Source organism: Paramormyrops kingsleyae, chromosome 23 (assembly GCF_048594095.1).
Source record: "Paramormyrops kingsleyae isolate MSU_618 chromosome 23, PKINGS_0.4, whole genome shotgun sequence".
Lineage (NCBI taxonomy): Eukaryota > Metazoa > Chordata > Actinopteri > Osteoglossiformes > Mormyridae > Paramormyrops > Paramormyrops kingsleyae.
The window spans coordinates 8978843-9006367 of NC_132819.1; the positions used below are offsets into that span (position 1 = coordinate 8978843).

The window sequence follows — 27525 nt, forward strand, 5'->3', positions numbered from 1 at the left end:
TTCACCATGCATTCATCACCCTGCTTTCGTAGTGGAATCATACCTCTCCATGGTGATCAATAGCAGTGTTATCCAGGGTGCAAAAGCGTGCACTGTCTGGCGGGGAGCTGGGAGTGAGCAAAAATGTGGCCGGCCTGTGGGTGTCTGAGGACCAGATTGGGGATGATATGCAGATGCAGTGTGCAGCATGCATAGTACTCAACACAGAGAGGCGCATGTAGCAAGCTGGTGGTATCGGCCCTGGGGGCTGGATCTGTCACTGGGCCTGCATCACTGGGCCTGCATCACTGGGCCTGCATCCTCACACTAAGGTCCTGAAAAAGTGAGGCTTTTAATGTAACCGCACCAGAGAACAACCTTGCTGTTGAAACAAATAGGGCTGAAAAAGTTCTGATTCGTAGATTAGTGATTGCACAGAAGAACAGGCTAACTAATCAAAGCTCACACCCTCCTCAGAAGCTCAACTGTGTCTGTCTGCTGCTCAGTCTCCATGATCCAGGGTCTGTAAGGACACAGTTAGTGTCAGTGAATCTGTGTGTCACACAGAAAAACACCCCAGGAAAGAAAAAACCCACTGAACCAATTACATTCTTTATTTAGTTATCAGTTTAACACAGTGTTACTCAACACAGTCCTTGGGGACCCCCCCCAGAAGGTTCACATTTTTTCGCTCTCTTCCTGTAGCAGATATTTGGTGTTTCTCCATTGGCTGGGAGCTGAGAGGGAGCAAAAATGTCTGAGGGTCCCTGAGAACCGGGTTGGGAATCACCAGTTTAACGGCAAGTTATTTAGCTTTTTGGGTACAGATCCCGGGCTGAGTGATTTGTGATTAAAGTGCATCCTAAGGGAGGTGGAACGCGATCTCCCAGAGACAAGAGTCGATGTTCACGGTGGCGTTTCACCATGGAGAACCTCCTCTGGCAGATGTCCTGCCTCAGTGCTTCTCTGAAGGCTTCTTGTGAAATATCTGTGTTCTGCCGTCTGCTTCGCATGAAACACGGTCAGAAAGCGAGCTCTTTCCTGGAAAGGAGCTGCGAGATTATTAAGGGCACAGCTGAAAATGCGATCATTGTCAACTACTTGCAGAAATCTGTCATGACGTCACTGTCACCGCAGGGGAAATCTCGTAATAGGCTCTTTTTCTTAAAAAAAACACATGAAGTGAAAGTTTCCAAGCAAAAAAGAAGCATCACAGTGACCATTTCCTGATCTCTCATAAATTGTAATCTCTCATATTATTTCTGAGTCAATAATGTATTATTTCGGGGTATTATGGAATGGCATCGGTTCACTTTAATGCTGTGACGAGCTTTCTGTTACATCGTGCCGGTGACCCACCCTTAGAGTGATCGAGAGGGTGAGCGAGTGAGAGAGAGAGTCACCTCAGCCTCTGAGTAACCTTCACACTTTCTCGCTGACCGACGCAGTAGCTGAAGGCTCGCAGCGACAGACAGCGGGGTGGCTGATTCGGTTTGGGTTCGCGAGGAAGCTGCCGGTGTGGCTCATACGGCTTGTTAGCTTCTCCTCGGATCGATCCCGGCATGCAGCGGCTTAAGGCCTGGCAGAGCCTTTCGGCACCTGTCGGGACGGGCCTGCCTGTCTCGGCGACTCCTAGCAACGAGAAAACACTTTCTGTTGCTAAAGTAGTTGCATCTGCCCTCCTTTAAAGCCCATGTGTGTGTGTGTGTGTGTCCAATCAAAGGCATCAAAGAAGACTCTAAACAAACCTGTTCACAAGTACGTGACGGGCCAGACCACAGTCACCCACGAAAGCGCCATCGGACCCAGAAAAGAGGAATTGAAAGCCCAAACTTGGAGACATCTCTCCGTTTAGCCAATGCTGCGTCTATTTCTGGCTGCACGCCGATTTGCCTAGCCATTTCAGAATTACTGGCATGGCTCCGAGGGAGGGCGAGAGAGCGAGCGAATGCCGCGAGGCAAGGAGCGTCAAACCGCGGCACTTCATGCACAGGTAATAGTCTGCTCCGCAAAAATGGACGCATACTGGAAGAGGAGTGAAGCAGAGGAGACATGCGGAAGGTCATGGGGTCAGAACCCTCACTGCTTTCCAAGCACTGCGTGGGTGCTGGTCTGGATGCTGTGTATCTAATGTGCCTTATGTCCAGATGTGCCTTATAACCTGCATGGGCCCATTATCAGGCACCAGGCTGTATTATACTCAAAAGGGGAAGGACCTCACGATAAGGGTTCGAGTGCTGACCTCACATTATGGCCGAGCACGACAGCCAGTTGGCCGGATGCAAAACGGACTGTAGCAGTCTGATATGGGGGGAGGGGGTTTACAGGCTGGGGGGGGCTTCCTGCTCCATGTGAGCCTGTCAGGGGGGGTGGGCGGCTCAACATGGAGGGGGAGGAGAGGGACACTCCACTGGCCATCCCCTGATTAAGGACAGTCACAGACCCCCCATTGCCACACCCACATAACATCTTACGTACTGGAGGCGGGCTGTGGGCTTCCCTGAGCCCCCAATATTCAGGCCTGGCTGCCATGTTAAAGCCTTCTGCTCTTTCGCGGTTGGCCAGGGACCCGGCAGGGATGGAGGGCGTGCAGGATAAATCTGCTCACAGAAAGGACAACCGAGACCAAGCCTGCGATCACAGGAACCAGCGGAAACCGGTGACCAGTCCGGGAACAGGGTCCCGGGGAGACAGACAGAGACGAAAAAGAAGAGAGACGAGAGCAAACTAAATGCGGGTGAGTGAAACAATGGATAATGATAACACCCCCCCCCCCCCCCGCCTCAGCAGAGCCATACAGCAAAGGAGGCTTTGGCAGCACTGAGCTGTGGCGGCTGTGGCATTATCTGCGTCGGTGCCCCATGACCGTGCTCCCTTGTCTGTACCCATGTGTCCATGCCCCCGTGTCAGTGCCCCGGTGTCCTGTGCCCTGTATCCGGTGCCAGCAGCGGTAACAATAGAGCAAACAACGAGGACAGGTTGGTCTCTATTCTCAGAAACGAGACGCTGTGTGTTTTTTTTGCTTCTTTTGTTTTTCATTCTGAATGTCAGAGAAGCACAGCCCCCCCATTTCAGGTTTGTTGTTTTGAAAGTTTTCTGCTTCGCCGAAACCAGAACTGTTTTATTTGACTTTTATGACATGCATAAGATGAGGCTTTCATGGGCAATTAAACTGTAAGGGATGGGAAAGAGAGTAGGAATCACCTTTCTGTTTGATATCCATAATATATCTTTCCTTTGCTTCCTTTTGCACAGTATAATGGATAGATAAATAATTACTAACTGAAATGTATCAAAATGAATTATTGTTATGTGTGATGTCATTTTTGACATTATAGTAAATAATAATCATTATCAATAATGACAAGTGAGAAGGAGGACATCAGGTAAATGCCACCACCTATCAGTGGGGGCATTTCATGGGAACTGCCACTCTGTCACCAGACTGAGGTGTCGATTAGAAGATGGTGAGGTGCTTCCTGTCCGGAGATGGGTGCGTGGCTCTGTGGGTTCTGGCGCTGCATCTGTGATCATAAGGTGGCCGGTTCAAAGCCCATGGCTATGCCACGGATTGGAGCCACACTCCATCAACGAGGGGGCAGCGGCCACGGAGATTGGCACGACGGTCCAGTCCGGGCAGCTTGGATCGCAGTGAGAAACAGAGAGCAAGAGGCAGATTAAGTGAGAAGATCTGGGTCAAAGTGTGGCGGAGGTATGGATTGGGGTCAGTGCTGGCAGTGTGGTGAGAGAGATTTCAGAAAGGAGGGAACAAAACTGAGGTGAAGAGGACAGTATGGAGTCTGGGAGAGGACTGTGTCTGGGGATGACCCAAAAACATGCTCTCTGATGGAGAGAGATGGGATGTGTGAGAAGGAGCCAATATACCCACTGGCATGAATACAGAACCTCTGCAGTAACTGCATAAAGTTGCCAGTAAATGTCTGTAAGTGTGATTGCATGTTTTTGGGGGTTTGCTTTGTGCATGACCGGTTTTGCTTGCAAAGAAGCACATATAAATCAGTGTGCATGTAATCGGCTGTGTGTACTATACCACTGCTGGCCTGCATCTTTTGAGGGTCAAACACTTTTAAGCAAAGGTCGCGGTGGAGCAGAGCCCCCTCCGCAGATGCTGCATGCAGTACCCCCCCCCCCCCACCAACTCCTTCCTGTATCGCTGCAGACACGCCACTGCAGCTCAGATAGCGGGGTATTAATATCCCTCAGCGTGTCCTTCCTCCCCTGCAGCAGTGCGGCTGAAGGTGTGAAGAAGCAAGCGGGGCTGTCATTCCAGCCCCAGCCGGCCTTCCTGCCCCATGAAGATGATAAAAACAGCCACTGCCCTCCTCTCAGCCCCCCCCGCCCCCCGCCAGCCACCCTGCTCTCAGCCCCCCCCCCCCCCCCCCGCCAGCCACCCTGCTCTCAGTGCCCTCATCACTGCCACCCTGATCTCAGCACCCTGATCACCGTCACCTTGCTCTCAGCACCCTGATCACTGTCACCTTGCTCTCAGCACCCTGATCACCGTCACCTTGCTCTCAGCACCCTGATCACCGTCACCTTGCTCTCAGCACCCTGATCACCGTCACCTTGCTCTCAGTGCCCTGATCACCGTCACCTTGCTCTCAGCACCCTGATCACCGTCACCTTGCTCTCAGCACCCTGATCACTGTCACCTTGCTCTCAGTGCCCTGATCACTGCCACCCTAATCTCAGCACCCCAATCACCCGCCACAGTGCTCTCAGCCCCCCCCTCACCCGCCACCCTGCTCTCGGTGCCTCACAGATGTGTTGGATCCCTGCATTCCACCCAGCACCTCTGCATATCTTAGGAACTTGGGAAGCTGCGCTCCAGTTTCAATCATTTTGATTAGCTGAGGTCCAGGATAGTTTGCTGATCCTGAATTACATTTGAACTGGGAAGTCGGAATGTCCTAGTTCCTAGTTGGAAACTTCAATTGTTATGCCCCCTGAAGTCAGAATTCTGACTCGGAAAGTCCAAGAAATCTCTGCAACCCCGACCTCAGAATTCAAGATGGCTGCACCCTTTATCAACAGAAGATAAAGCTGTAGTTTTATACTGTTTATTAGCACTTATGTTTTATTTGTGTCTCATTAAATTGGTTGGACACACAGTCCTGTCCAGCCACTATGAATGGACAAGTTGATGTGGTGTTTGTAAGCGCAAAATACTGCATAATGCATCTTCATCAATTGGTATTGCTAACAGTGAATCTGACTATAACTGGTATTGCTAAATGACTTTCTGATTTATTGTACTGGTACACGCCTAACTCTGGTGTGATGTAATTCCCAGCTCCGACAAACTTTTAAATCTCAACTAAATCCACTGATAAAGTTGTGGCCTAACAGGTGTAAACTGAAGCCTCAGATGTGATGTTTTGGGGGTGGAGGGGCAGGCGGCCTCATGCACGACACACCCCCCAGACCATGGGGGTACTGATGACACCACAACTCCTCCTGGGGCACAATGACAAAGACAGAAAGGCGACACCATGACAACACATGCATGAGTGACACCATGAGACCATGTGACACCTTTAAATGTCACCTGCTGCCATCTGAACAGTTTCCCAAAACTGGCTGATTTGTCATTTCATAGAAACCCATTGAAACTCACATACCCCACTGCCAGTAACAGCGCGCTGCCTGAACACAGTGTCACCCTGTTCAGAGGAGCACCAATCTTGTCCCGCTCTCAGCCCCGTTCCGAGGAGCACCAATCTTGTCCCGCTCTCAGCCCCGTTCCGAGGAGCACCAATCACTGCCCTGCTCTCAGCCCTGTTCCGAGGAGCACCAATCACTGCCCTGCTCTCAGCCCTGTTCCGAGGAGCACCAATCACTGCCCTGCTCTCAGCCCTGTTCCGAGGAGCACCAATCACTGCCCAGCTCTCAGCCCTGTTCTGGGGAGCACCAATCACTGCTCTGCTCTCAGCCCCGTTCCGAGGAGCACCACTCACTGCCCAGCTCTCAGCCCTGTTCTGGGGAGCACCAATCACTGCCCTGCTCTCAGCCCTGTTCCGAGGAGCACCAATCACTGCCCTGATCTTAGCCCTGTTCTGAGGAGCACCAATCACTGCCCTGCTCTCAGCCCTGTTCCGAGGAGCACCAATCACTGCCCTGCTCTCAGCCCTGTTCCAAGGAGCACCAATCACTGGCCCATTTTCAGCCCCATTCCGAGGAGCACCAATCACTGCCCTGCTCTCAGCCTCGTTCCGAGGAGCACCAATCACTGCCCTGCTCTCAGCACCATTCCAAGAAGTACCAGTCACTGCCCTGCTCTCAGCCCTGTTCCGAGGAGCACCAATCACTGGCCCATTTTCAGCCGCATTCCGAGGAGCACCAATCACTGCTCTGCACTCAAACCCGTTCTATCACTCCCTTCCGGGCAGCTCGGCAACTGCAATATTTTACATGTGTTAAAAATAAAATACAATAAATAAACAAATAAAAAGAAATTGACCAACATGAGGGGCCTATACAGAGTTTATAGAGCTCCTTGTGGTAATGCAAATATGTCTGGCACAGCAGTGCATTCAGACCATTATTCTGCTTGCTAAAGCTGCCGGACAGGACACACACAAAAAAAAAAAAATTTTTAAAATCACTGCTCTGCTCTCAGCACCATTCCAAGAAGTACCAATCACTACCCTGTTCTCAGCCCTGTTCCGAGGAGCACCAATCACTACCCTGTTCTCAGCCCTGTTCCGAGGAGCACCAATCACTGCCCTGCTCTCAGCACCATCCCGAGGAGCACCAGTCACTGCCCTGCTCTCAGCCCTGTTCCGAGGAGCACCAATCACTGCCCTGCTCTCAGCACCATCCTGAGGAGCACCAATCACTGCCCTGCTCTCAGCCCCATTCCTAGGAGCACCAGTCACTACCGAGCTCTCAGCCCCGTTCTGATGAGTACCATCCACTACTTTCATAGCAGCAAAAAAAATCTCCAGATCCCCCTTTCACTGTGTTACTGCTGACCATTGATTGGCTACAATAGTCATATCATCACCCAGTTGTCCAATGGGATTTTGGCTCCATGGAGAAATTGATATTTAAAAACACACAAACAAAAACAGTTAGATCATAGTGAGGATATCTGCGATAACGGGAAATCAGGAAACAGGAATCACTGAGGCCGTAAACCCGAGACTGTCGATAAGGACAGTAAACACTCTCCGTATGGCTGGGGGGTGGGGGCTGTGTTGGGTGGGGCGGTTGTTTAGAGACGGGCATTGTGTTAAGGCCATGGAATCACCTGCATCTGGTGCCAACTAAGACATTAATCTTCTGCTGCGGGATGCGGGCAGCCTGCAGATGACTGCTGCTACTAAAAAGATCGAGAAGGAAATAAAGGTGGGGGGCAGGAGTAATTTACCCTAAAGATAATCTGGGGGGGGCAATAGGAGAGGGAGCCTTTAGCAGACACATATACACAGAGAAGCAGAAGCTGGGTGTGTGTGAGCTGCGTGCTGCTTTTGCTGTGGAAGACCATCGCATTTATTTCAGTGAAACTGTAACAGTATCGTGTCTAATGGCGCTTTTTCCACCAAGAACTGAGCCGCACCCACGCGGACAGGGCACCGCCATCTGATTGGTCGAAATGCTTGAAAACAGACAGTGGGGGGGTATTCTAACATTCAGGGGTAAGCCACAGTTTAGGGGCCAGGGGACAGACAAGACTCGGTCACCTGTTTTAGTCTAGACTTTCTGGCAGTCAACAAAAACAGATCAGCAGGCCTGAGAGACCTAGCTGAGGTATAAGGAGTAATAAGGAGTAATAATAAGGATAAGGAGTAATCAGATCAGCAGGCCTGAGAGACCTAGCTGAGGTATAAGGAGTAATCAGGTCAGTAAGGCAACTAGAACAAGTCCTCTAATAGCTTATAAGGTGAACTGGAGACCCTTGTGGTTTATCTTAGACTGTATTGGCAGCCAGTGGAGGTACTGGTGCGATGTGGTCACGCCTCTTAGTGCCTGTGTTGGAACACCCCCGAATTCAGGGAGTTACGGAGAATGAGCTGAGATTAAATAAACACACGTTTAGCTTTTTCAAAATCATCAAATGATTAAAAAGGGCTCGGCTTTGGATAAAAGTCTTAATTGAAGGAAACTTGACTTTATAACTGAGCTGATCTATTTGTCCATTTTAAAATTGCTATCCATAAACACGCCCAAATTCTTTGCGGAGGACTTAATGTAATGTTCCAGGGAACCTAGGTTAATCTGGGGGGAATCACTGGTCCCACTGGGCCGAAAAATGAGGACCTTGGTTTTAATCTCATTGAAGTTTAAAAAATGAAGGCCAACCAGGCTTTGATGTCCTCCAGGCAGTTTTAAAAAGTTATCTTTCCGTTTCAGAGATAAGTAGATTTGGGTGTCGTCTGCATAACAATGAAAAGAAATGCCATATTTTCTTAAAATACATCCTGGGGAAGCATGTACTGAGATAAAAGGAGAGGCCCCAGGATAGATCCCTGGGGGGCCCCACAGTGCAGAGGTGCTGAGGAGGAGATACAGTCACCTATGCTGACAGAAAAAATCCTGTCGGACAGGTAAGATTTAACCCAGTCCAATGCGGTGCCTTTAATGGCCGCATAACGCTCCAGGCGGGAGATGGGTATGTTGTGATCAACTGTGTCAAATGCTGCTGTAAGATGTAAAAGAATCAAGATGGCATGATCACCGGAATCACTTTGAAGTGAGCTCGAACCGCACTGTGACCGGGACCTGTTTGCTGTACGGCTCAGTTCCTGTGTGCCACTGGAAAAGCGCCATAAGCAGCCATCTTACTGCCCTGCCTTACACACACAGTCACATGAGGCACATGAGACTCTCTCTGTATTGCAAGTGGAAAAAAGCGGGATCGTCAGAGTGCAAATGTGGTGAAGAGATGTAGAGTTGCCCCCCCCCCCCCCCCGAAAAAGGGCTCCTTCTGGTGGAAACTCTAGGGAGGGGTGAACTGCAGCCCTGCCCTGAACTTCACCTGGTGTGTGGCTGATCCAGCATCATTTACTGAAGACACATGGATTATACAATTTACACGGCACTATGGGACTCAAATCACAGGCTGCCGACTCAGAGGCGGAACACTGAAATGAGCTAAAGGTACCCGTGTTCGGGTAAAAACACATGTGGGGACCTACGAGTGTCCCCGTGCCCCCCCGTGCCCTCCCGTGCCCCCCCTCCTGATTGCTCTCCTGTCCATTCTGGGGGAAACTTAAAACCCAGGATGTCACCCTCGACTCCAAGCCTCTGCCCAGGCCGTCTGGTAATTAGCGAGATCAGCCTGGCTGGCAGTGAAAGAGCAGCCCAGCTGCTTAGCTCCGTGAGACAGGTCAGCCCAGAATAGCCACCTGACATATGGCAGGGAATCCACTCTTTCACTTGTCAGGATTTCCAGGGGTGGCTGGAGGAGGGTGTGGGGGGAGCGGAGACACTCGTGGGCAGCTAAAGGTGTCTACGTATATATTGACATTTAAGCAGACACACTTGTACAGGCTACACAATTTCACATGACTGCACACAGCTACATTACAAAACTCTCCACCAGACCTAACTCCCCAATGCCCATCCATCCATCCATCCATCCATCCATCCATCTGTCCATTTTCAGTACAGGGCTATAGTAATAGCAACAATCATTTGATTATACAGCTCGATAATATTTTATTTTTGCTTTTCCTTTTTATGAACCATTTATCCGATTAGTAGCAAATTCTTAGTGTGGAGTCAGATTTCATAAAGGTCATGATCTGCATGACGCTCTTTCAAGTGTGTGTGTGTGTGTATGTGTCTGTGTGTCTGGTTTTTGTAATTATTACATCATGGGGACCAGATTTCCCCACACTGTGATAAAAACCTGTAACTTTTCACTGTGTGGGGACATTTTTTTCGGTCCCCACAAGGATAACCTCAATTTTATGAAAACCTGTGACTGCAATCGAAAAACTAAAAACGCCAAAAGTCTTTTGTTTGGTTAGTTATGGTTCAGGTTAGGGCTGGGTGGGGGTTAAGAGTGTCATATTTGGGCGTAGGGTTATTCCAGCAGAAATTAATGGAGTCACCATAAAAAAAAATACATGGACTGTGTGTGTGTGTGTGTGTGTGGGGGGGGGGGGGGGGTTGATCGAGTAGGAAATGTGTCAGACAGGTGTCTGGCTCGGCACTGTCTGGCTTCCCCCCCAGCCGACTCCCTTGGTTCCCTGAGGACACAGAAATAGGTCGCTAAGGTGTTAGGGATCCCATGGATAGGGATGGCGAACCTGCCCTGCCCCCCCCCTATTCTGACAGCTTCCAGTCAAAGTAATGAGAGTGAATTTCCAGCTGGATGTGTGACATCAGCATCCTCTGTCAGGGAGTGTTTGTATGTAGTTTGTACCTGCAAAGTGAATAAAGCCTCTTCTCTCATTATCCCCAAAGTCACATGACAAGGGGAGGAGCCAATCAGGTGGAAGTATGTGCTCAAAAGCCTTGTGCAGCACTAGGAGGCGAAGAGGCTGCTGACAGAACTTAGGAATGCCGCGGCTGAGCGGATGCTTTAGCGGTAAGTAATGGGGTCCCCCATGGGGCCGTGTGAGGGGGGGCATCTTCCAGGTGGGCGTTCGGTCCTGACAGGTCACATGATGCATGACGCCAGAAGGTCAGATGATGCTGAGATGGCGATGGGATCTGGGTGTCTTAATTTTGGAAAAAAAGAAACGGGGGGGAGGGGTTAGGGGGCGGCCATCCACACAGCCATGTGTGAGGGTGCATGTGTGTGCGTGGGTTATGTATATATTACTATGTGAGGAACAAATGTCCCCACAATGTGATACAAACCTGTTATTTTGACATTGTGGGGACCACCTTTTTCGGTCCTCTCAGGTGGAAACTCAATTTTATAAAAATCTGTGACTGCAATCAATAAACTAATAATGCCAGAAGTCTCGTATTTTGTTTGGTTACTTATGGTTAAGGTTAGGGCTGGGTAGGGTTAGGGTTGTCATTGCTGTGTACAGCCGATGCTGACCCAGACTCACCTTGTTTACTAAGTGACTAAATGTTTAATCATGGAGCTCCACAGTGGTTTCGGTTTGGTTCATTAATTAGCCTTAACCTTGACCTGTCCACGCCCTCTTTTTGCGCTGTTTTTTTTTGTCTCAATATGTGATTAGGATACGATAGATCAGTAAAACCTGACTTACATATTTAATGTCCTAATGAACTTGGATGTAAATAAATTACATACACTGTAATTTACATAAACTTAAACTGTGATGCAGTAAGTAGAGCAGTGTGAAGGAGCCTCCTGGTCAGCTTGCCCCCCCTCCCCCTTGGCGCCCCCCCCCCCCCCTTGGCGGCCACCCCCCCCTTGGCAGCCCGGCCTCAGAGGTGCCGCTGCTGACACTGTGTCAAACCTCAGATACACCCCAGTGTTCTTCTGCAAACAGCGCCCCCTACCTCCCCTCTGTGTCTCTGCATCGTGTTCGCAGTCATCCGCCAGTAGGATGCCTCGCTCTCTCTCCCACCTTGGTTTCCTCTGTACGTTTACCCTCCTAAAGAAATTTCCTCTACTTCTCACTCAGAAGTTCACCTGCTAACTGCTGGTTCCTTGATTTCCACAGTTCAGCGTTGAAATCCACTGATTCAAACTCCTCTCCAGAATTTCCTTCCGGTTCACGTATCTGTCTAATTCAGGATTTGCTGCTTAGGAAATTGTGATGGCTGCGGTGCTGTCTATGCCGAAAATGAGCAGGCAAACATCCCATCAAGCCGTTGCCATGGAGACCACATGGCACATGCCAGTCAGTCGCCTCCTCTCTGTCTCCTCTGCTGACTGGTGCAGTTGGTTTAGACAACAGAGCTACCAGGACCGACAGGCAGTAGTATTAACAGCATCACTTCCATTTGCATGTATGTTGTCTGGTGTCGCGTTCCTCTCAATTTGGGGATCTGATGAACTGGTGGGCAGTGTGCAGAGTGGCGGAAATAGAGACATGACGAGGAAGAGACAGGAAGTGCCCTGATGTGACTACAATAGGGCCGGGATTTCAAATCTGTAGTCCAGTTATGGCTGTGTGTAAAATGTCAAACACTTCCGCATTTACTGACGTAAACAATGGCAGTAATAATATGTCTGGGGTTACACCATCTGTTGTGAATAAGCATTGTTAGACCCCATTGTTGTCATTAACCAGGAAATCTGAAACTGCAGCTGTCCTGCAGGTAATTCTCCGTCGGTTTGCACCTTGTGGCGTCCTGGAGAAGCACCGTTAATCTGACTGCATGACCTCCCATCCTCTCCAGGGATGTTCCATGAGCGAGATGGGAAGCCAGTGAGACAGATCTTCAAGATGAAGCTGGAAATAATCCCGCAAGACATGAATCAGTGGAGGGATGCAGACTTTGCCCGGAACTGCACGTACATCGTCCCGGACCAGGCCTCGGAACCAGGCTTTGGGGTTCCCCGTGCCGTGACCTCCATCCCGCGAAACCTCACCTTTGGCTATGGCCCGGACAACGAGGTACGGCACACCCTCAGGGTCAAAGGTCTCATTAGCCGCAGCCTCCAACAAACTCAGTCTGTGGCTGCAGTGTTTGTTGGCTCGCACATCATGGGGCAGCCTAGTTTGGTTTTTTGGCTCATACCATCTCACGCAATCCTCCATCCTCTCTGCATTCCTCTCTGCCTCTGTCTGGCATAAATGCAGCTAGTGTTTCTGAATTGTACCTTCAATAAAACAACAAAAAATATTTCCCTGACAAAACGGCAAAAATTTTCTGTATGATTGCATAATTTCATTCCCGCATGGATGGTTTCCTAATTGGATGATTCATATTTACCACTTTGGCTAATGGCTGTGGGTTGTCATAACATGTTTGTTTAAAAAACCTATCATTTTACCTACACAAGTAAAGTTAAGGAAGGACAGTGACGTCTGTGTCTGTTTTTAAAGTCCTTTCAAAAATGTTTCACTGAAAACCAAATATGATTTGCCACAATATGGTGTATCTTCAACTTGAGAGGCAGCCGTCGCTCAGTTACGTGACTCTTATCTGTGACACCTTGGTACAGCCGCCAGTGCGGAGCTGGCCTGCACTCGACCGACGGGGGCGGCTCGCTCTCTGCGTCCTGTTTGCAGCAGCTGAGCTGATCTTCCTCGCGCTGGTTCTCGCATCGGTGCCAGCGACATGCTAAGAGGCGCTGCTCCGCCGGCGCCACGGGGCACGGTGTCCGTGCTCCGGCTGTTTCAGCGGTACAACTCCGAAAAGAGGAAAGAGAACATGACCACGGCGGGTAGCGGCATGGGGCAAGCTGTGCGGCCCGCTGCAGCAGCTAAAGCGCAGACTCAGGCACACGCGCATGCAGCCACATGTAAACGGAAACCTGCAGCAAACGAGTGAGAAAAGTGTCAAAGGAGGTGTGAAAACCGACAATGTGAATGGGCCCGATAACAATCGATTTCTTTTCCCACTTTCACAGCCAATGCTGGTGAGAAGTCAGAGTTCCTCTTTCCTCGAAGAGAGCGTCATTGTCTGCGTGTTGCGAGTGTGCCCCAGCACCCTCGCCCGCGTCCTGGAGCTTGCATGCTCGCTTGCACGCATGCAGTCATGCACGCACATACACACACACACACACACACCTGCTCAGTCTTACCCATCATCCTCTGCGATGGTTGATTGGCTTGAGGCTGAGGGGGGCAGTGGCTGAAGATGGAAAAAGAAATTGACACAAGCAAAAACAAAAGTGTGGATTGCACTAGCATGGGAGGGGAGAGGGTCTCCACCCACACTCCCGAGGTCCCTGACCACATCACTGTCACGCTAATTTCAGTAGTAACTAGATGCGTTAGTGTGCTCTGTGTGTATATTTCTGCTGTTCCTGCAAGAAAGGCCACAAGAATTCTTGTGTGTGGAAGTGGCCAGTGGTTGGGGGGAGGGGGACTCTGATGTGCTTCTGATGGGGTGATGTGCAGCTCTGTGGACTAGCCATGTAATCAGAAGGTTGCTAGTTCAAATCCCAGAATGGGCTGGGCCTTTGAGCGAGCCCCTTAACCATTATCGCTGCAGGGACTGCCATGCCTGTATGTCGCTATGTGAACAAAATGCCTGTAACTGCTCCATTTGGGGAGGATCAGCGCATTCATTTAGACATGCGGCCGTTTCCAAAGCTGCTGTGGAAGCCACCCATCCAGTCATATCTGTGGAAATCTATGAAAACAGTGAAGAAACCCCCCCAGTGAATGGCAGCTCAGTGTCTATAGGGTGGTATAAACACAGGTGCCGCCTGGTGTTTGATATGATGTCATATCTGTCACCACCTGTGGGGCTGAGGAGTGAAGGGCTTGTGGGCTGTGAGGTCACTGGGGTCCTTTCCTGCAGGTCACGGGAGTCTTTAGTAAGGAGTACATTCCCCAGGACACCCGATTCGGGCCCCTTGAGGGGGACATCTACACCCGCGATGGCGTCCCTCCGCAAGCCAGCAGAAGGTACTTCTGGAGGGTGAGTGTCTGAGTCCATCTTCCTCTCATCATTGTCCAAATATGCATGGACACACATGGAAATGCAGGAATCAGTGAAACACGCAGAAATGCAGCGAGCAGAGACACAAAGAAATGCAATGAACAGCAACACACACAGAAACGCAGCGAGCAGAGACACAAGGAAATGCAATGAACAGCAACACACATGGAAATACAGGCAGCAGACACACACAAAAACGTAGCAAGCCGCAACACACATGGAAACGCAGCGAGCAGAGACACAAACATGAACACAGAGAGCAGTGACAAGGAACAGCAACACACACAGAAACACAGCAAGTCACAACATGGAAACGCAGTGAACAGCAACACACACAAAGGGAACAATGACACATAAGGAAATGCAGGGATCAGCGACACACACACACAGAAATGCTGGGAACAGCAACACATAGAAACACAGGAACAGAGACACACACAAAGGGAACAGTGACACACATAGGAAGGCAGGGAGCAGTGACATGGAAATGCAGTTGTGACACACAGAAACACAGCAAACTCCCACACTGACCCTCAGTGACACCCATGGAAACTGGAAGATCTCTGACATGGACATTTTGCAGGGTTTTACAATCCGCTCCTGACAGAAAGTTAGATGTGTAAGCCAGCACTCCTCCCTTGTGAGTCAAATGCAGAAGGACTGCGGTACATTTCCCAGGGTATGGTGTGTTGGACTGGCCAGGATGTTACGGGAAGCTTCATGCTGGGGCCGACGCTGAGTGGCAGGGCAGGCTGCTGTTCCTGGCTGGACCGCAGCTCGGCGCCTCCATTCCTCTCCTGTGTTGCTGGGGAGTGTGATGCTTCGCCTTATGGCTAACGGGGGGTCTGAGGCCCATAGCAGGTGTCAATGCAGATGTTGCAACAGTGCAGACATCCACCTGCGTGACAAATCCTGCTCTCCTTTCTGTTTGTCTGCTTCTCTCTCCCTCACGCACCCCACGCGATTCGGCTCCCACACACCCACTCTCTCTCTCTCTCTCTCACTCTCTCCCCGGGGCCTGTTGTCTCATCAAGGACTTTTTCGGAGGCGTAAAAATGTTTCTCTTTACTCACCCCTGATCTCTTTCCTCCCTGAGTTTCCTGTAACTAGTCTGACTTCCCGTTCAGCAGAGGAGGGGCGGGGGGGTACGTGTCGAAGACTCAGATAGACCATCAGATCGTTCATGAGACGCGCAGGTGCGTGGGCGTGTGTGTGTGCGCGCTCCACACATCTCACAATGATGTCACATCCTCCTGAGTGCCGGGCACTGGATCGAGTCACCAGTGTGGTTCTGCTGTGGTGGGGGAGGGGGGTCACGCCCCCCCTCCGCCCTCCTCAGACCCTCCGGGTCGTAAAAGACAGATCGAAGCTTGTCTGGTGGGGGTGATGTCGTGCACATGAACTCTTCACATGGAGGTGATGGATGTAGGTGGTGACTTCTGAGGGTGGTGCGCTGGCAACTCAGGGGTTAAGTCAGGAGGGGTGGGCAGGTCTTACCGGAGGCTGCTCGTCGGGACTTGACTCAGCAGGGTGAAACCCCTCCCAGACAGCTGTGTCACTGTGTGTCTGTGTGTGTGTGTGCGTGTGTGTGTGTGTGTGTGTGTGTGGGTGTGGGTGAGCACATGGTTCCGCCTGCAGGTCAGCACTGATAAAGGGAGGAAGCAAGCTGATTTAAGCCAGTGACTTAGTGACTGACAGAGCGCCTGAGTGACTGACAGAGCGACTGAGTGACTGAACACACGGCGTCTGAGGACGGTCGCACGGCACCCAGCGCAGCATTTACAGTGGCACGGGGGCTGGCAGAACAGCACAGGGAGAGAGGGACAGTACAGCGCAGGAAGCAGGCTCGGCAGAGCACAGGCGAGGAGGCGCAGTGGCACGGAGGCACAGGGAGGAGTACGCCACAGCACAGCCGAGGAGGCGCGGCAGAACATTGCTTGGACTGCAAACCTGACAGCATATACATGGCAGAGGTGATGATACCGCCCTGTCCCAGGACCCGCTCTCTCCAGCTTGGGACCCGCTCTTTCTGTCCCGGGACCCGCTCTCTCCGGCTTGGGACCCACTCTTTCTGTCCCGGGACCCGCTCTCTCCGGCTTGGGACCCGCTCTTTCTGTCCCGGGACCCGCTCTCTCCGGCTTGGGACCCGCTCTCTCCGGCTTGGGACCCGCTCTTTCTGTCCCGGGACCCGCTCTCTCTGGCTTGGGACCCGCTCTTTCTGTCCCGGGACCCGCTCTCTCCGGCTTGGGACCCGCTCTTTCTGTCCCGGGACCCGCTCTCTCCGGCTTGGGACCCGCTCTTTCTGTCCCGGGACCCGCTCTCTCCGGCTTGGGACCCGCTCTTTCTGTCCCGGGACCCGCTCTCTCTGGCTTGGGACCCGCTCTTTCTGTCCCGGGACCCGCTCTCTCCGGCTTTGGACCCGCTCTTTCTGTCCCGAGACCCGCTCTCTCCGGCTTGGGACCCGCTCTTTCTGTCCCGGGACCCGCTCTCTCCGGCTTGGGACCCGCTCTTTCTGTCCCGGGACCTGCTGTTTCTGTCCTGGAACCCACTCTTTCCATTCTGTTGGACTGCCGGTCTGCAGAATATTGTCTTGCTGGGTGAGGGTGAGTGTTCACCCCAAGGTTCTGGAGCAGCAGTGTGCCCCTTTTGGGTTTGGGTCAGGACACAGGCCACGATGCTGCTGCTCTGTGCCTCTGCTTGTCCTCATTCTGACATGACTGACCCCTGAGATTTATGGGAGATGTCTGCTGAAGATTCATTAATTTATTCATCTTGCAGAAACTGTCATACACAGTCTGAGCAGCAAAAAATTGTAAATTTTTAATTGATTGTTAATTATTGTAAATCCCATATCAAAGATGTTTGTGAAATATATGATGCCGGGACATGTTTAAGATGTTGTGTAGGAGACATATGACCCACAAACAATGCTGTATGACAATGTCTATTCTGTTTGGCGATGTGCAGGGTCTGTTCTATTGAATGTGTACAGGGTCAGTTCTGTTTCGAGGTGTTCAGGGTCAGTTTTGTTTGGCAGTGTTCTGTGTTTGTTCTGTTTGTCAGTGTGCAAGGTCTGTTCTGCTCGCCGGTTTTCAGAGTCTGTTCTGTTTTCCAGTGTTCAGGTTCTGTTCTGTTTGCCAGTGTTCAGGATCTGTTCTTATTGGCAGTGTTCAGAATCTGTTCTGATGAAGGTGTAAACAGTCAGTTTGGTTGATAGTTAACAGGGTCTGTTCTATTTCGCAGTGTTCAGATTCGATTTGGTGGTGCGCCGTGTGTCTTGAGGTGTTTAGCTGGTCTGTGTGAATATTTGGCACACATGTGGAGGTGTCCAGTGCTCACTTTGGTCCTCTTGCCTTTCCATCGCAGATCTATTATGGAGGACAGTTGCATCACTTTGTTGACGGTTACAATGTGCATCGCAGCAATTGGATGCGCTATGTCAACCCGCCCCGCTCACCGGCTGAACAGAACCTGGTGGCGTGCCAGGATGGGCATGACATCTTCTTCTACACGATCCGGCCTGTGGACACGCAGCAGGAGCTGCTGGTGTGGTACAGCCAGGAGTTCCTCCAGAAGCTGCATAGATCAGAGACCCAGGAAAGATCTCAAAGTGAGTTCCTCGTGTGTGTGTGTGTGTGTGTGCATGTGTACAGTATGCGAGCGGGTATACCTATCCTTATGGGGACATAATGTCCCCATAACGTGATAAATATCCTGTTTTTTTTCCCTTATGGAGACCGGTTTCCTGGTCTCCATAAGGGAAAACTCTATTTTATAAAAATCAGTGAATGCTATGAAAAAACTAAAAATGTAAAAAAAACTCTTGTATTTTGTTAGGTTTCTTATGGTTATGGTTAGGGCAGGGTAGGGGTTAAGGTCATCATGTTGTGATTAGAGTTTTCCCCATAGAAATGCATGGAGAGTCCCCACAAAGATATAATTACAAACCTGTGTACGTGTGTGTGCGTGTGTGTGTGTGTGTGTGAGAGAGAGAGAGAGAGAGAGAGGGAGAGAGATAATGCATCGTTCAGGGAAACCAGGCAGATCAGCCTGCGGGAAAAACTGTGAGAGGAGATTTTGTACCAGGGACCATGACTGATACCTGCTTGTACTGCACGTGATACAGAGGAGTGTCACTGGACAGATGCTGAGAATGAGGAAGCTAGAAAGGACACGGGTTTCCAAGGAATGCTGGTTTAGGATGCCATGACATGGTCAGCAATCAACCATGCTCAGCTTGCTGGTATTTTCCTAAGAACACGCTCGTAAGATGCCAGTGCATTTATCAGTACGTGTGTGAGATCATGGGTTTGTGTGTCAGTGAATTTGCACGGGAGCAAGCAGTAAAATCCCCCTAATGCTTCCATCTGTTGTTTCAGAACCAAGTAAGCTGATAAATTAAGTGAGTCGCAAAAAAGAAAAGTTGTTTTCTGAATTTCACTCATATTGGTTAAATACCTATAATGCATCACGCCCGCCAGTACTGTTCATATTTTAAATCAAAGGAGTCAATAGGTAACAGCAGGGGAGTGTTAACCCCCACCCAGCCCTAACCATAACCATAAGTAACCCAAAAATATAATACAAGACTTTTGGCATTTAAATTTTTTTGATTGCATTCAACGATCTTTGTGGGAACCTGAAAAAATGGTCCCCACAATGTCAAAATAACCAGCTTTTATTACATTGTGGGGGACAACTCATAAACACACACACGCTCAAAGTGAGATGCCTGATTCACGCAGACACACATATGCTCACTCATACATTTGCACCGTCTGACACACCTTAGAGAGCTCATTGAAACAGTGTGATTTATTCACACATTCACACATTCGTGCGTTGGTGTACAATTCACACACAGTCTTTACACTGAGGTTCTTTCACTTGACACACACGAATAATCTGTCGATCAATCCTGACTTGATTGCAGTGAGTTATATCTTGCTTGATGAATGTGTCCCCAAGAGAGAGTCACTATGACTCCATGAACTGGTCATATTGCATTTTTCTCTTATCCATCGTTGGGCTGATACACATTCAAACATTCAGCACTCAGCCCCCTTTTCCATGCCCTATAGGCTCTTCTTTTCACCACATTATGTTGGATTCTTGTTTTATTTTTAATGTCCTTGTACAATCTTTAAATGCATTTTTCTCTCAGATGAATTTGGTGACATAGCAGAAAGATTATGGTTCATGAAATTTTCTAAATGACATACACAGGAAACGAAGACGTTCTTTCGAAAGCTCACATACTTTTTGTGCCAGTAAAACGTCTCTGGATTTAAGTGGTTATGAAAGGGAAAGTTACCTCAGTCCCCCCAGCCGCTTCCCCCGTTATAAGTGGATACTTTCAATACTTCTATAGCTTTTTTCCACTACTAGGTTGCTGTCTTCTTCAAACCTTTTTAAATTATTATTACGCTGAGTATTTAAACTAAATAAAATTAAACTAAATATCCATCTGGCCACCCATACACAGCAAAGGGCATTTAAATGTTACTAAAGCTGTTTACTCAAGCATTCCGCTTCAGTTTCTCGCTAACAACGGTGCAGCTTTCGTGCTGATTCCTACCAGTTGAAAACAAACTAAATGTTGGCCTTTTATAGTTAATTTGATCATTTACCCACCAAACCGTAGCCTGACCTGACTGATATGTCATTACCGTTTGTGTGTTTGCTCCCCGCTCGGGTATTTGGCAGCAAGGGGGGAGGGTTAGCGCCTGGTGGATGTAACAAACGCTTCCAAACTTCTGCAACCGCCGTCGTGTCATGTGACGCGGCGGGCTCAGCGTGCTCGGGGGCACAAGGGACACTTACAGCAAATGTCGAGGTAAAAAACTTTAAGCCGATGACAATAACAATGACGGGGACAGGTTCTCACGCCTCTTTCCTGTTTTGGCTAACCGGCGCAAAGCCACCTCAAAGGAGCGTGACGGCGCATTTATCAAGAAAGGGGGCGCCACAGGGACAGAGGGCACATACTCGGAGAATCCCGCAGTGTCACTTCTCTGATTCACACTGCTGGCTCCCGTGCAGATGGGCTGTCGCCCGGGGAGGTGTCCCAGCAGCGCGGCAAGGTGTCAGAAAAGCAGAACCCCGAGAAAAGGGCACGTGGTCATGGTGCAGCGTGACCGGCAACTGTGTGTGGGGTGCAGAGCCTGAGTGTGAGGGGAAGTGTGCGCAGCACGAGACCGATCCCTCTCACTTTCCCTTTCCGGCACTGAAATCACTCACACACACACGTACACGCACACTCAGACACACACATATGTACGCGCACAGTCACACACACACACACACACACACACACACAAGTGCGCACACACATACAGGCACACTTAGACAAACAGACACACAGACAGACACACGCATACACATACACACTCAGACACACATAAACACACAGACACTGGCATGAGCTGACAGTTCCTCACATACACTGATATACTTACAGTCACAGATACAGATACTGGACCAAACACGTCAGGCAGGTGCTTATTTTCCTGTTTATATGATCAGATAATATCACACGCGCTGTTCAGTCTCAGGTCTGCTTCTCCGCCTGCATCTGTGCTGCTTGTCGCTCTCCTCCGCTTCGTCTGTTAAGGTGCCTAACAGGTCCTCCTCCTAACTGCAGAGCTGCTGGACATAGACCCCAGAAGCCCCGGCCTCCACAGGCACGTAGAGCCGGAGCGGAGCCCAGACTCGCTGGCTGGAGAGGAGGAGAAGACCCTGAGGCACGTCAATGTGGAGGCCCTGCAGAGGGACACTCCCCCTGACACCCCAGACGAGCATCTCATGGACGTCAGGCAGACGGAGAAGCAGCGGGCACCCTGCAGACCGTCGCCCCGCCCTGACCAGCGAGAGCTTTCCCTGGGCACAGAGGCCTACGCTTCCCCCCTGCCCCCCCACCAGCACGGGCTGTATGACCCCTGCCAAGGCCTGCTGCCCCACCCCCTCTACCCTACCTCTACCCCCTTGGCATGCCCCTACCCACTGCTCTCACCTTATTCTGCCCATTACCCACGCCTGCTCCAGTATTCCCCACCGTATCCAGGTCTGCTGCCCCCTGCAGACTCCACAGTGTATGGCAGCTGCCTGACCAACGACTGCCTGCCCGTCTCTACAGCGGCTTGCCCAGGCATGCTGCCCAGCGCCTTGCCCTACCTCACCCCGCCACATGGTGGCCTGAAAGAGCGGCCCCCTAATATGTCCCCTCCCAGGGCCCCCCCCAGCCCCCCCAAGCCTCCTCGGCCACCCCCATCTCGCTGCGCTGATTCTGTCGACCACAGGCCAGCCACACCTGATGAAAGTTCCGGGTCGGGCCACCGGTCGCTGCCATACCCGCTGAAGAAGCAGAATGGCAAGATCAAGTATGAGTGTAATGTCTGCAGAAAGACTTTTGGACAGCTGTCCAACCTCAAGGTGAGCAAGACGCCCTAAAGCCAAGCCCCACTGGTGCTGGCCTGTCTGCCGCGGTGGCACTGTTTGGCGTGTGTGCGTGTGCTGGCTCCGCTTGACGCCGACTTGTGTGCCTTTTAGGTGCACCTGCGTGTCCACAGCGGCGAGAGGCCCTTCCAGTGTCACGTGTGCAAGAAGAGCTTCACTCAGCTGGCCCACCTGCAGAAGCACCACCTAGTTCACACAGGAGAGAAGCCACATGAGTGTCAGGTAAACAGAAGGTGCCATGGGTTAGGGTCCTGCGCCTATGATTGGACGTTTGCTGGTCCCAAGGTCGGCAGAGTGATGTCACCATTGGGTCCTTGAGCACAGCCCTTGCACACAATTACTCTAGGGACTGTCTGACCCTATTTTCTTGGAAACGGATAAACAAACAGGGAAGGGACATGCAGAGACAGCCTGCGCTAGGGGAGCGTTTTAGGAGATTCAAGGATGCAAAAGTGTCAATGCAGAGAGAGGCCCCTTCCTTCAGTATACATTTTTGCTCGGGGCCCCTGTGTGCTGAAGGCCAGGGCCTTTCTCTGCCTCTGCACTGTGTGGGGCTGCACTGCAAAGCTCCGCACTGACCTATGGGTGACGCTCGCTCTGCGAGGTGCGGCCTGCTTTCCTGTTCTTCACGGCCTGCCCCCCTCCCCCTCCAGGTGTGTCATAAGCGTTTCAGCAGCACCAGCAACCTGAAGACACACCTACGTCTGCACTTGGGTGAGAAGCCCTACCAGTGCAAGCTCTGCAGCACCAAGTTCACGCAGTACATCCACCTGAAGCTGCACCGGCGGCTGCATGACGGCCCAGAGCGGCCCCACCGCTGCCCGCGCTGCCCCCTCACCTTCCTGCACCGCTTCTCCCTGGCCCTGCACCAGCGCGATGGCTGCGGCGCCAACCTGCCCCCAGCCGTCGCTGAGCTCATCGACCGCTTTGACAGCAGCGCCGAGGCCGACGGCGTACCCGAGAGCGGCGATGCCGCCCTGGCCGAGGCAGCCCTGGGCCGCTGGCTCGCCCGGGAGATGGAGCTCAAGGAGGACCGGGGCCTCCTTCAGCTACTGGGGCTCAAGCCACGCCACCCAAGCCCCGCCCCAAGTCCTGCCACAAGCCCCGCACCCAGTGGCGCCACCACATACCAGGGGCGTGCCAGTGTGCTGCACCTGTGCAGCCAGCCGCTGGTGAAGGCGGAGGTGGAGTGAGCACTTCCTGCGGACGTCCGCTTCGCCTCGTCCACACCTAGACTGCGAATTTCAGGGGGGGGGAGGGGCGGTCTTAGGGTCCAACACAGAGACACCAAAATGAGGCTCCTACGATTGCGCTTCCGGTCGCCGCTGACGACCAGGGCTGGCCCCTAAGCGACGGACCGCGTCCACCGTTCTGTAGAAACATTTGTTCTTATGCAGATCAACGTACGCGAAAGCATGCAGGTGCCGAACTTCTTACATTTTTTTAAGCTTTATCATGTATTGGCACACATGTGTCACCACTCAGGGATAACCTGAGTTATTTGGTTCCCCTCTCGGGAATGATGGCACGCTGTTTTTGTAGGGTGTTACTGCACTTCTGAAAGAAAAAATCACCTGCGAAGGGAGAGAGATGGCCTCTGTGCCCAACTAAGGGCGTGTGTGACATCGTGTGTGTGTGTGCGTGTGTGTGTGTGTGTGTGAGGCCAACACAGAAGAAAGAGGAAGGAGCAGCATGTTTGTTTTGGACACGATGGAGGACTTTCCTGGGAAAATTCAGGCCCATGTTCCTATTTCACACACAAAGGGTTGTATTCTTATTTTGTTTTGTTTTTTATTCTTGTCTGTTTTAAAAAATCTCAGCCAAAGATGCAAAAAGGAATCAGACCTGTCACCCATTATAAAGAGGGGAAAATCCCAGCAATTTGCATTTTTGTACCTGGCAGCTACTTTGCCGAGCAGAGACATGCACTGGTCAGCACAAGCACACACTGGTCAGCACAAGCACATACTGGTCAGCACAAGCACATACTGGTCAGCACAAGCCAGCAGTGCAATGACCAGCATTACTGCCTCAGTTCCTGTAGCGGCCTGAACGGACACTACCTTGTGGGGTTGGGGGGCACTATGCAAGACCCTTTTATTTTTAATTAAAACAGGGTATAGATGAAGGCATGTTCTACAGCAACTTGTCTGTTTGTGTTTGTTTTTTGTTTATATTTGTTTTTGCAGACAAATATATAGGAATTCAGCTTCTCTGTCCCTTACTGCCTGCATAGTAATAGTTTCAGGTCCTTCACTGTAGCAGCATTTGTGGACCCACTTCGCTCACAAGCACAGAACATTCACAGCATGCCAAACAACCGAAAGCACACAGGCTGATGGGAACCACACAGCCCCCCCACCCTGCACTCTCCCTAGGCCTTGCCCCCACCCGCTGTAACATCGACGCCCCGCTATAGCATACAGTACCTCTGTAAATCTCAGGTTAATTACGTACCAGTTTCAGTTTACATGTTGCAGAGTTAAGCTGTGGGCTTGGACTTCATGTATGTGTCTAGTCATAATAGATTAACTTGCTATTGTGTTTTATGTCTCTTTCATAACTGGAAAAAACAGGGAATTAAGCTCTGTTACTGACTCATGACAGGATGCCAGTGAAACCATGCGTGTCATTAAGTAACTGTATACTTTTTGTACATTATGTCCTTATCTGTTAGGTTTATTTTTGCCTAGAACTTGATACTTTGTATATGAGAGACTATTTTGATTTGATATTCATAAAATATGTAGATAATATTAAACCACTTCTTGTTCTGTTCGGTGTCTCTGTTGATTTTTGTGTGCAGAATTGCAAGACATACTTTTCACTGCACATTTGGAGAAATGTAAATTTTCTGCTTGCGCGTTGAACAAAATGTTGTTCTACCCCAAAAAGAACATAAAATTGTCCTTTGAACGCAGGCACACAATCTTACTGCGCATCATGCTACTTCATCCAGCTGATGCTGACCACCATGCATCTGCGTTTCCGTCTCTTTTATTAATCACTGAACCCCATCTGACTCCAGGCCGTCTGGTGCCGATCGTTTCCCCGTTGCGCTTCTCGAGAAAAGCCCTGTTACAAACAAACTGGCTCTGCTGCTTATTTTCTTGGAAATCGACCAACGTGAGACCATGCAGTCATATTCAAGCTGAGATTTAGCCGGTCATTTTCTGTCTATTCGAAAACGAAACCCGGACGCGTTAATCTGTGTGTCCATCGAGTCGTTTCAGAATCAAAGATATATTACAGAAAGTATTCCATGCAAAACACTCCAAGCAGCTTCCTTCACTGAAAACAGGAAACATCCACGTTATCTTTTCATGTAAGATTCATCATGTGAACCAGAAGCCGTGACATGCATTCTGTTGTTGTTGGCCTGACTTATATTGCCTGAAAACCTAAATAATTAAAGTTCCTGTAGAGCCTATTGCCCTTGCAGTGGATTTTATTGGAATGAATATTTATTTCACAGCCAATTTCGGGGATGTACAATAATCATGTACCATGGCATGTATGTGGCTTGTATTTACATCAGCTTCTGTGAGTCAATGTGCTGCTTTAAATGTAGCTGCCAAAACAAAGGAGATCCTCAAATAGACGACGCTAATAGACACAAAGGTGTTTTTTTTTTAAATAAGCAGTTAATATCCCAGCATGCTTTGAGGCACACATTGTAATTCTGGGCAAAGCCGGTTGCTTGATGTGTTGGTATCGCGGCTTGGGGAAGTCGCTCAGTGACAGAGACAGAGGTGCCTGCTGGCCCCGGTTTGCCAGGCAAAGGTCACTCAGTCGGTTGGATTTAGCTTGCATGTCGTATTCAGTTTGCTGAACAGGGGCACCTTATTACAGCCAAAAATGGAGTTTCGCAAATGGAGTGCCATAAATAGTGCAGCTGGTGGTTGATTGAGTAATGGAAAGAAAATCATATGGTCAGATGAGTCGTGCTTCTCAACGGTAGCTTTAGCAGCGCTTATCCAGGAGATGCTGGTGGCCGGAGAGGCTGCGATCTTACAGTACACCGTCCTGGAGGCTCCGTTTTGGGACTGGCGCCTCACGCTGGCAGAGTTTAGGTCAAACATTCGCTGACCAGGCAAATCCATGACAATTACACATAAATGGTTCCCGAAGTGCAAATCCGTGGCTCACTTTTATGTTTCCCTGAAGAATTAAATTTTTTTTGTATCGAAAGCACCAAATGATTAACAGATCATTCATGAATACTGGGAGGGGCATTTAAATGGAAAAAGGATGGAATGGCAAATGAAAAATGGAAAAGCAGCTGGTTTGGAGTCAATCATACAGCTGAATAGTACCCCCATAGAGCTGGATATTTACGGTTACATACATCTACTGGGAATTTCAAGGCAATCAGCCCACAATTACTACAAATGCGGAACATGCTAAGCTGTGGGCAGTCTAGCAAGGGGAGGCCATGCCTAGCGGGTTCAGGCCTAGCACTGACCAAAAGATGTCGACCCGCAAAGCTCCAAGGAGTCCATCATCAAAGGGGCTGTAGGCATCTGTCTCCACAATAAAGGTACGAGTCAACGATCAGAAAGGAATCGCACAAAGTAGGTCAACATGGGACAGGTAAGCATAATCCCATCTTTTAAAAAAGAATGTAAATGCGCTGGTGTGTTAGACAAGCTGAGTGGAACTATGAGCCGTGGACAGGTAAGTCCCGTCTGGAAGTTTGGGTCCGTAAGACCAAGAACCGGCTTTGAGCAGAAGAACCTCATACCAGCAATGAAAAATCTGAATAACTGAAACTGAACCACAAAAGAATGATGACCCAAGACAACGATGGAGAGTCGAAGCTCAGATGTAACCCTGTTATAATGCTGAAGAAATACCTCAGGCATCACTCAGTTACAGCAGCTCTGTAACTCAGTCTGAGAGACTTACGGGCAAGTAGAATAAAGGCTTAGATTAGGTTATGTCTGTCAGTCTAGCTGACACAGACTGCTGAACTAGTGTCCCCACTGCATTTATGTTAATTTTTATTTAGATATATGCTAATGTGGATATATATATGTGTAGATATTGATGTGTGCATGTGGATGTGTAGGTACAGATGTGGATATATACAAATGTAGTACACATGTAAGTATGTGTAGATATTCATGTGTGTGTATGGATGTGAATGTGTAGATATTCATGCGTGTGTGTGTGTATGTGGATATATACTTATGTGGATGTGCATGTGTAGATATTCATGTGTGTGTGGATGTGTAAGTATGAATGTTTATCTTGCTGGTGGTGCTTTTTCAAGGCAGGCTTATCAGTCTTTCTAGTAACCAAACCACAGGAGTTACAGTAAGCAGAAACAGCGCTAGTTACAGTCACTGCTCACAAAATCGCTGTTCCTCCTTTCCCTCGAGGCTCAGAGCCTGTGTTCTCAGCCGCTAGCGTCTGATCTGATGTCACAGGGGAAATCCCACCTCCCGACCAGAGCAGATGACACTTGTACTCTGTGACAGTCCCTCAGCGTCCCTGCATCTGTCGTTCAGCCAGGCAGCAAATCTTTCTAGCTGTGTTTAAGGTACCTTCCATCGCTGTTATAAAGGA

At 50.1% G+C, this 27525-nt stretch overlaps 1 protein-coding gene across 2 annotated transcripts; it reads left to right on the plus strand.

The window, feature by feature from the left end:
* Window positions 1–907: 907 nt before the first annotated feature.
* LOC111854214 (PR domain zinc finger protein 1-like) lies at window positions 908–24732 on the plus strand. Of its 2 annotated transcripts, XM_023831968.2 has the most exons (9): window positions 908–1972; window positions 2545–2716; window positions 10417–10540; window positions 12283–12500; window positions 14359–14478; window positions 17866–18109; window positions 21143–21930; window positions 22048–22176; window positions 22608–24732. In XM_023831968.2, exons 3-9 carry the CDS (start codon window positions 10513–10515, stop codon window positions 23145–23147), a joined length of 2067 nt encoding a protein of 688 aa, XP_023687736.1. In that variant the 5' UTR covers window positions 908–1972; window positions 2545–2716; window positions 10417–10512; the 3' UTR covers window positions 23148–24732. The 2 variants fall into 2 exon arrangements, with proteins under 2 accessions (XP_023687736.1, XP_072561995.1); XM_072705894.1 differs by lacking the exons at window positions 908–1972; window positions 2545–2716; window positions 10417–10540; window positions 12283–12500; window positions 14359–14478 and adding an exon at window positions 15924–16472.
* Window positions 24733–27525: the final 2793 nt, after the last annotated feature.

Excerpts from the sequence above, each read along its gene's own strand:
- LOC111854214 (XM_023831968.2), top strand. The coding sequence starts at position 10,513 with ATGCCGCGGCTGAGCGGATGCTTTAGCG. Across the intron at positions 12,501-14,358 it reads GCTATGGCCCGGACAACGAG|GTCACGGGAGTCTTTAGTAA; the intron begins GTACGGCACACC and ends CCTTTCCTGCAG. Across the intron at positions 21,931-22,047 it reads GACAGCTGTCCAACCTCAAG|GTGCACCTGCGTGTCCACAG; the intron begins GTGAGCAAGACG and ends TGTGCCTTTTAG.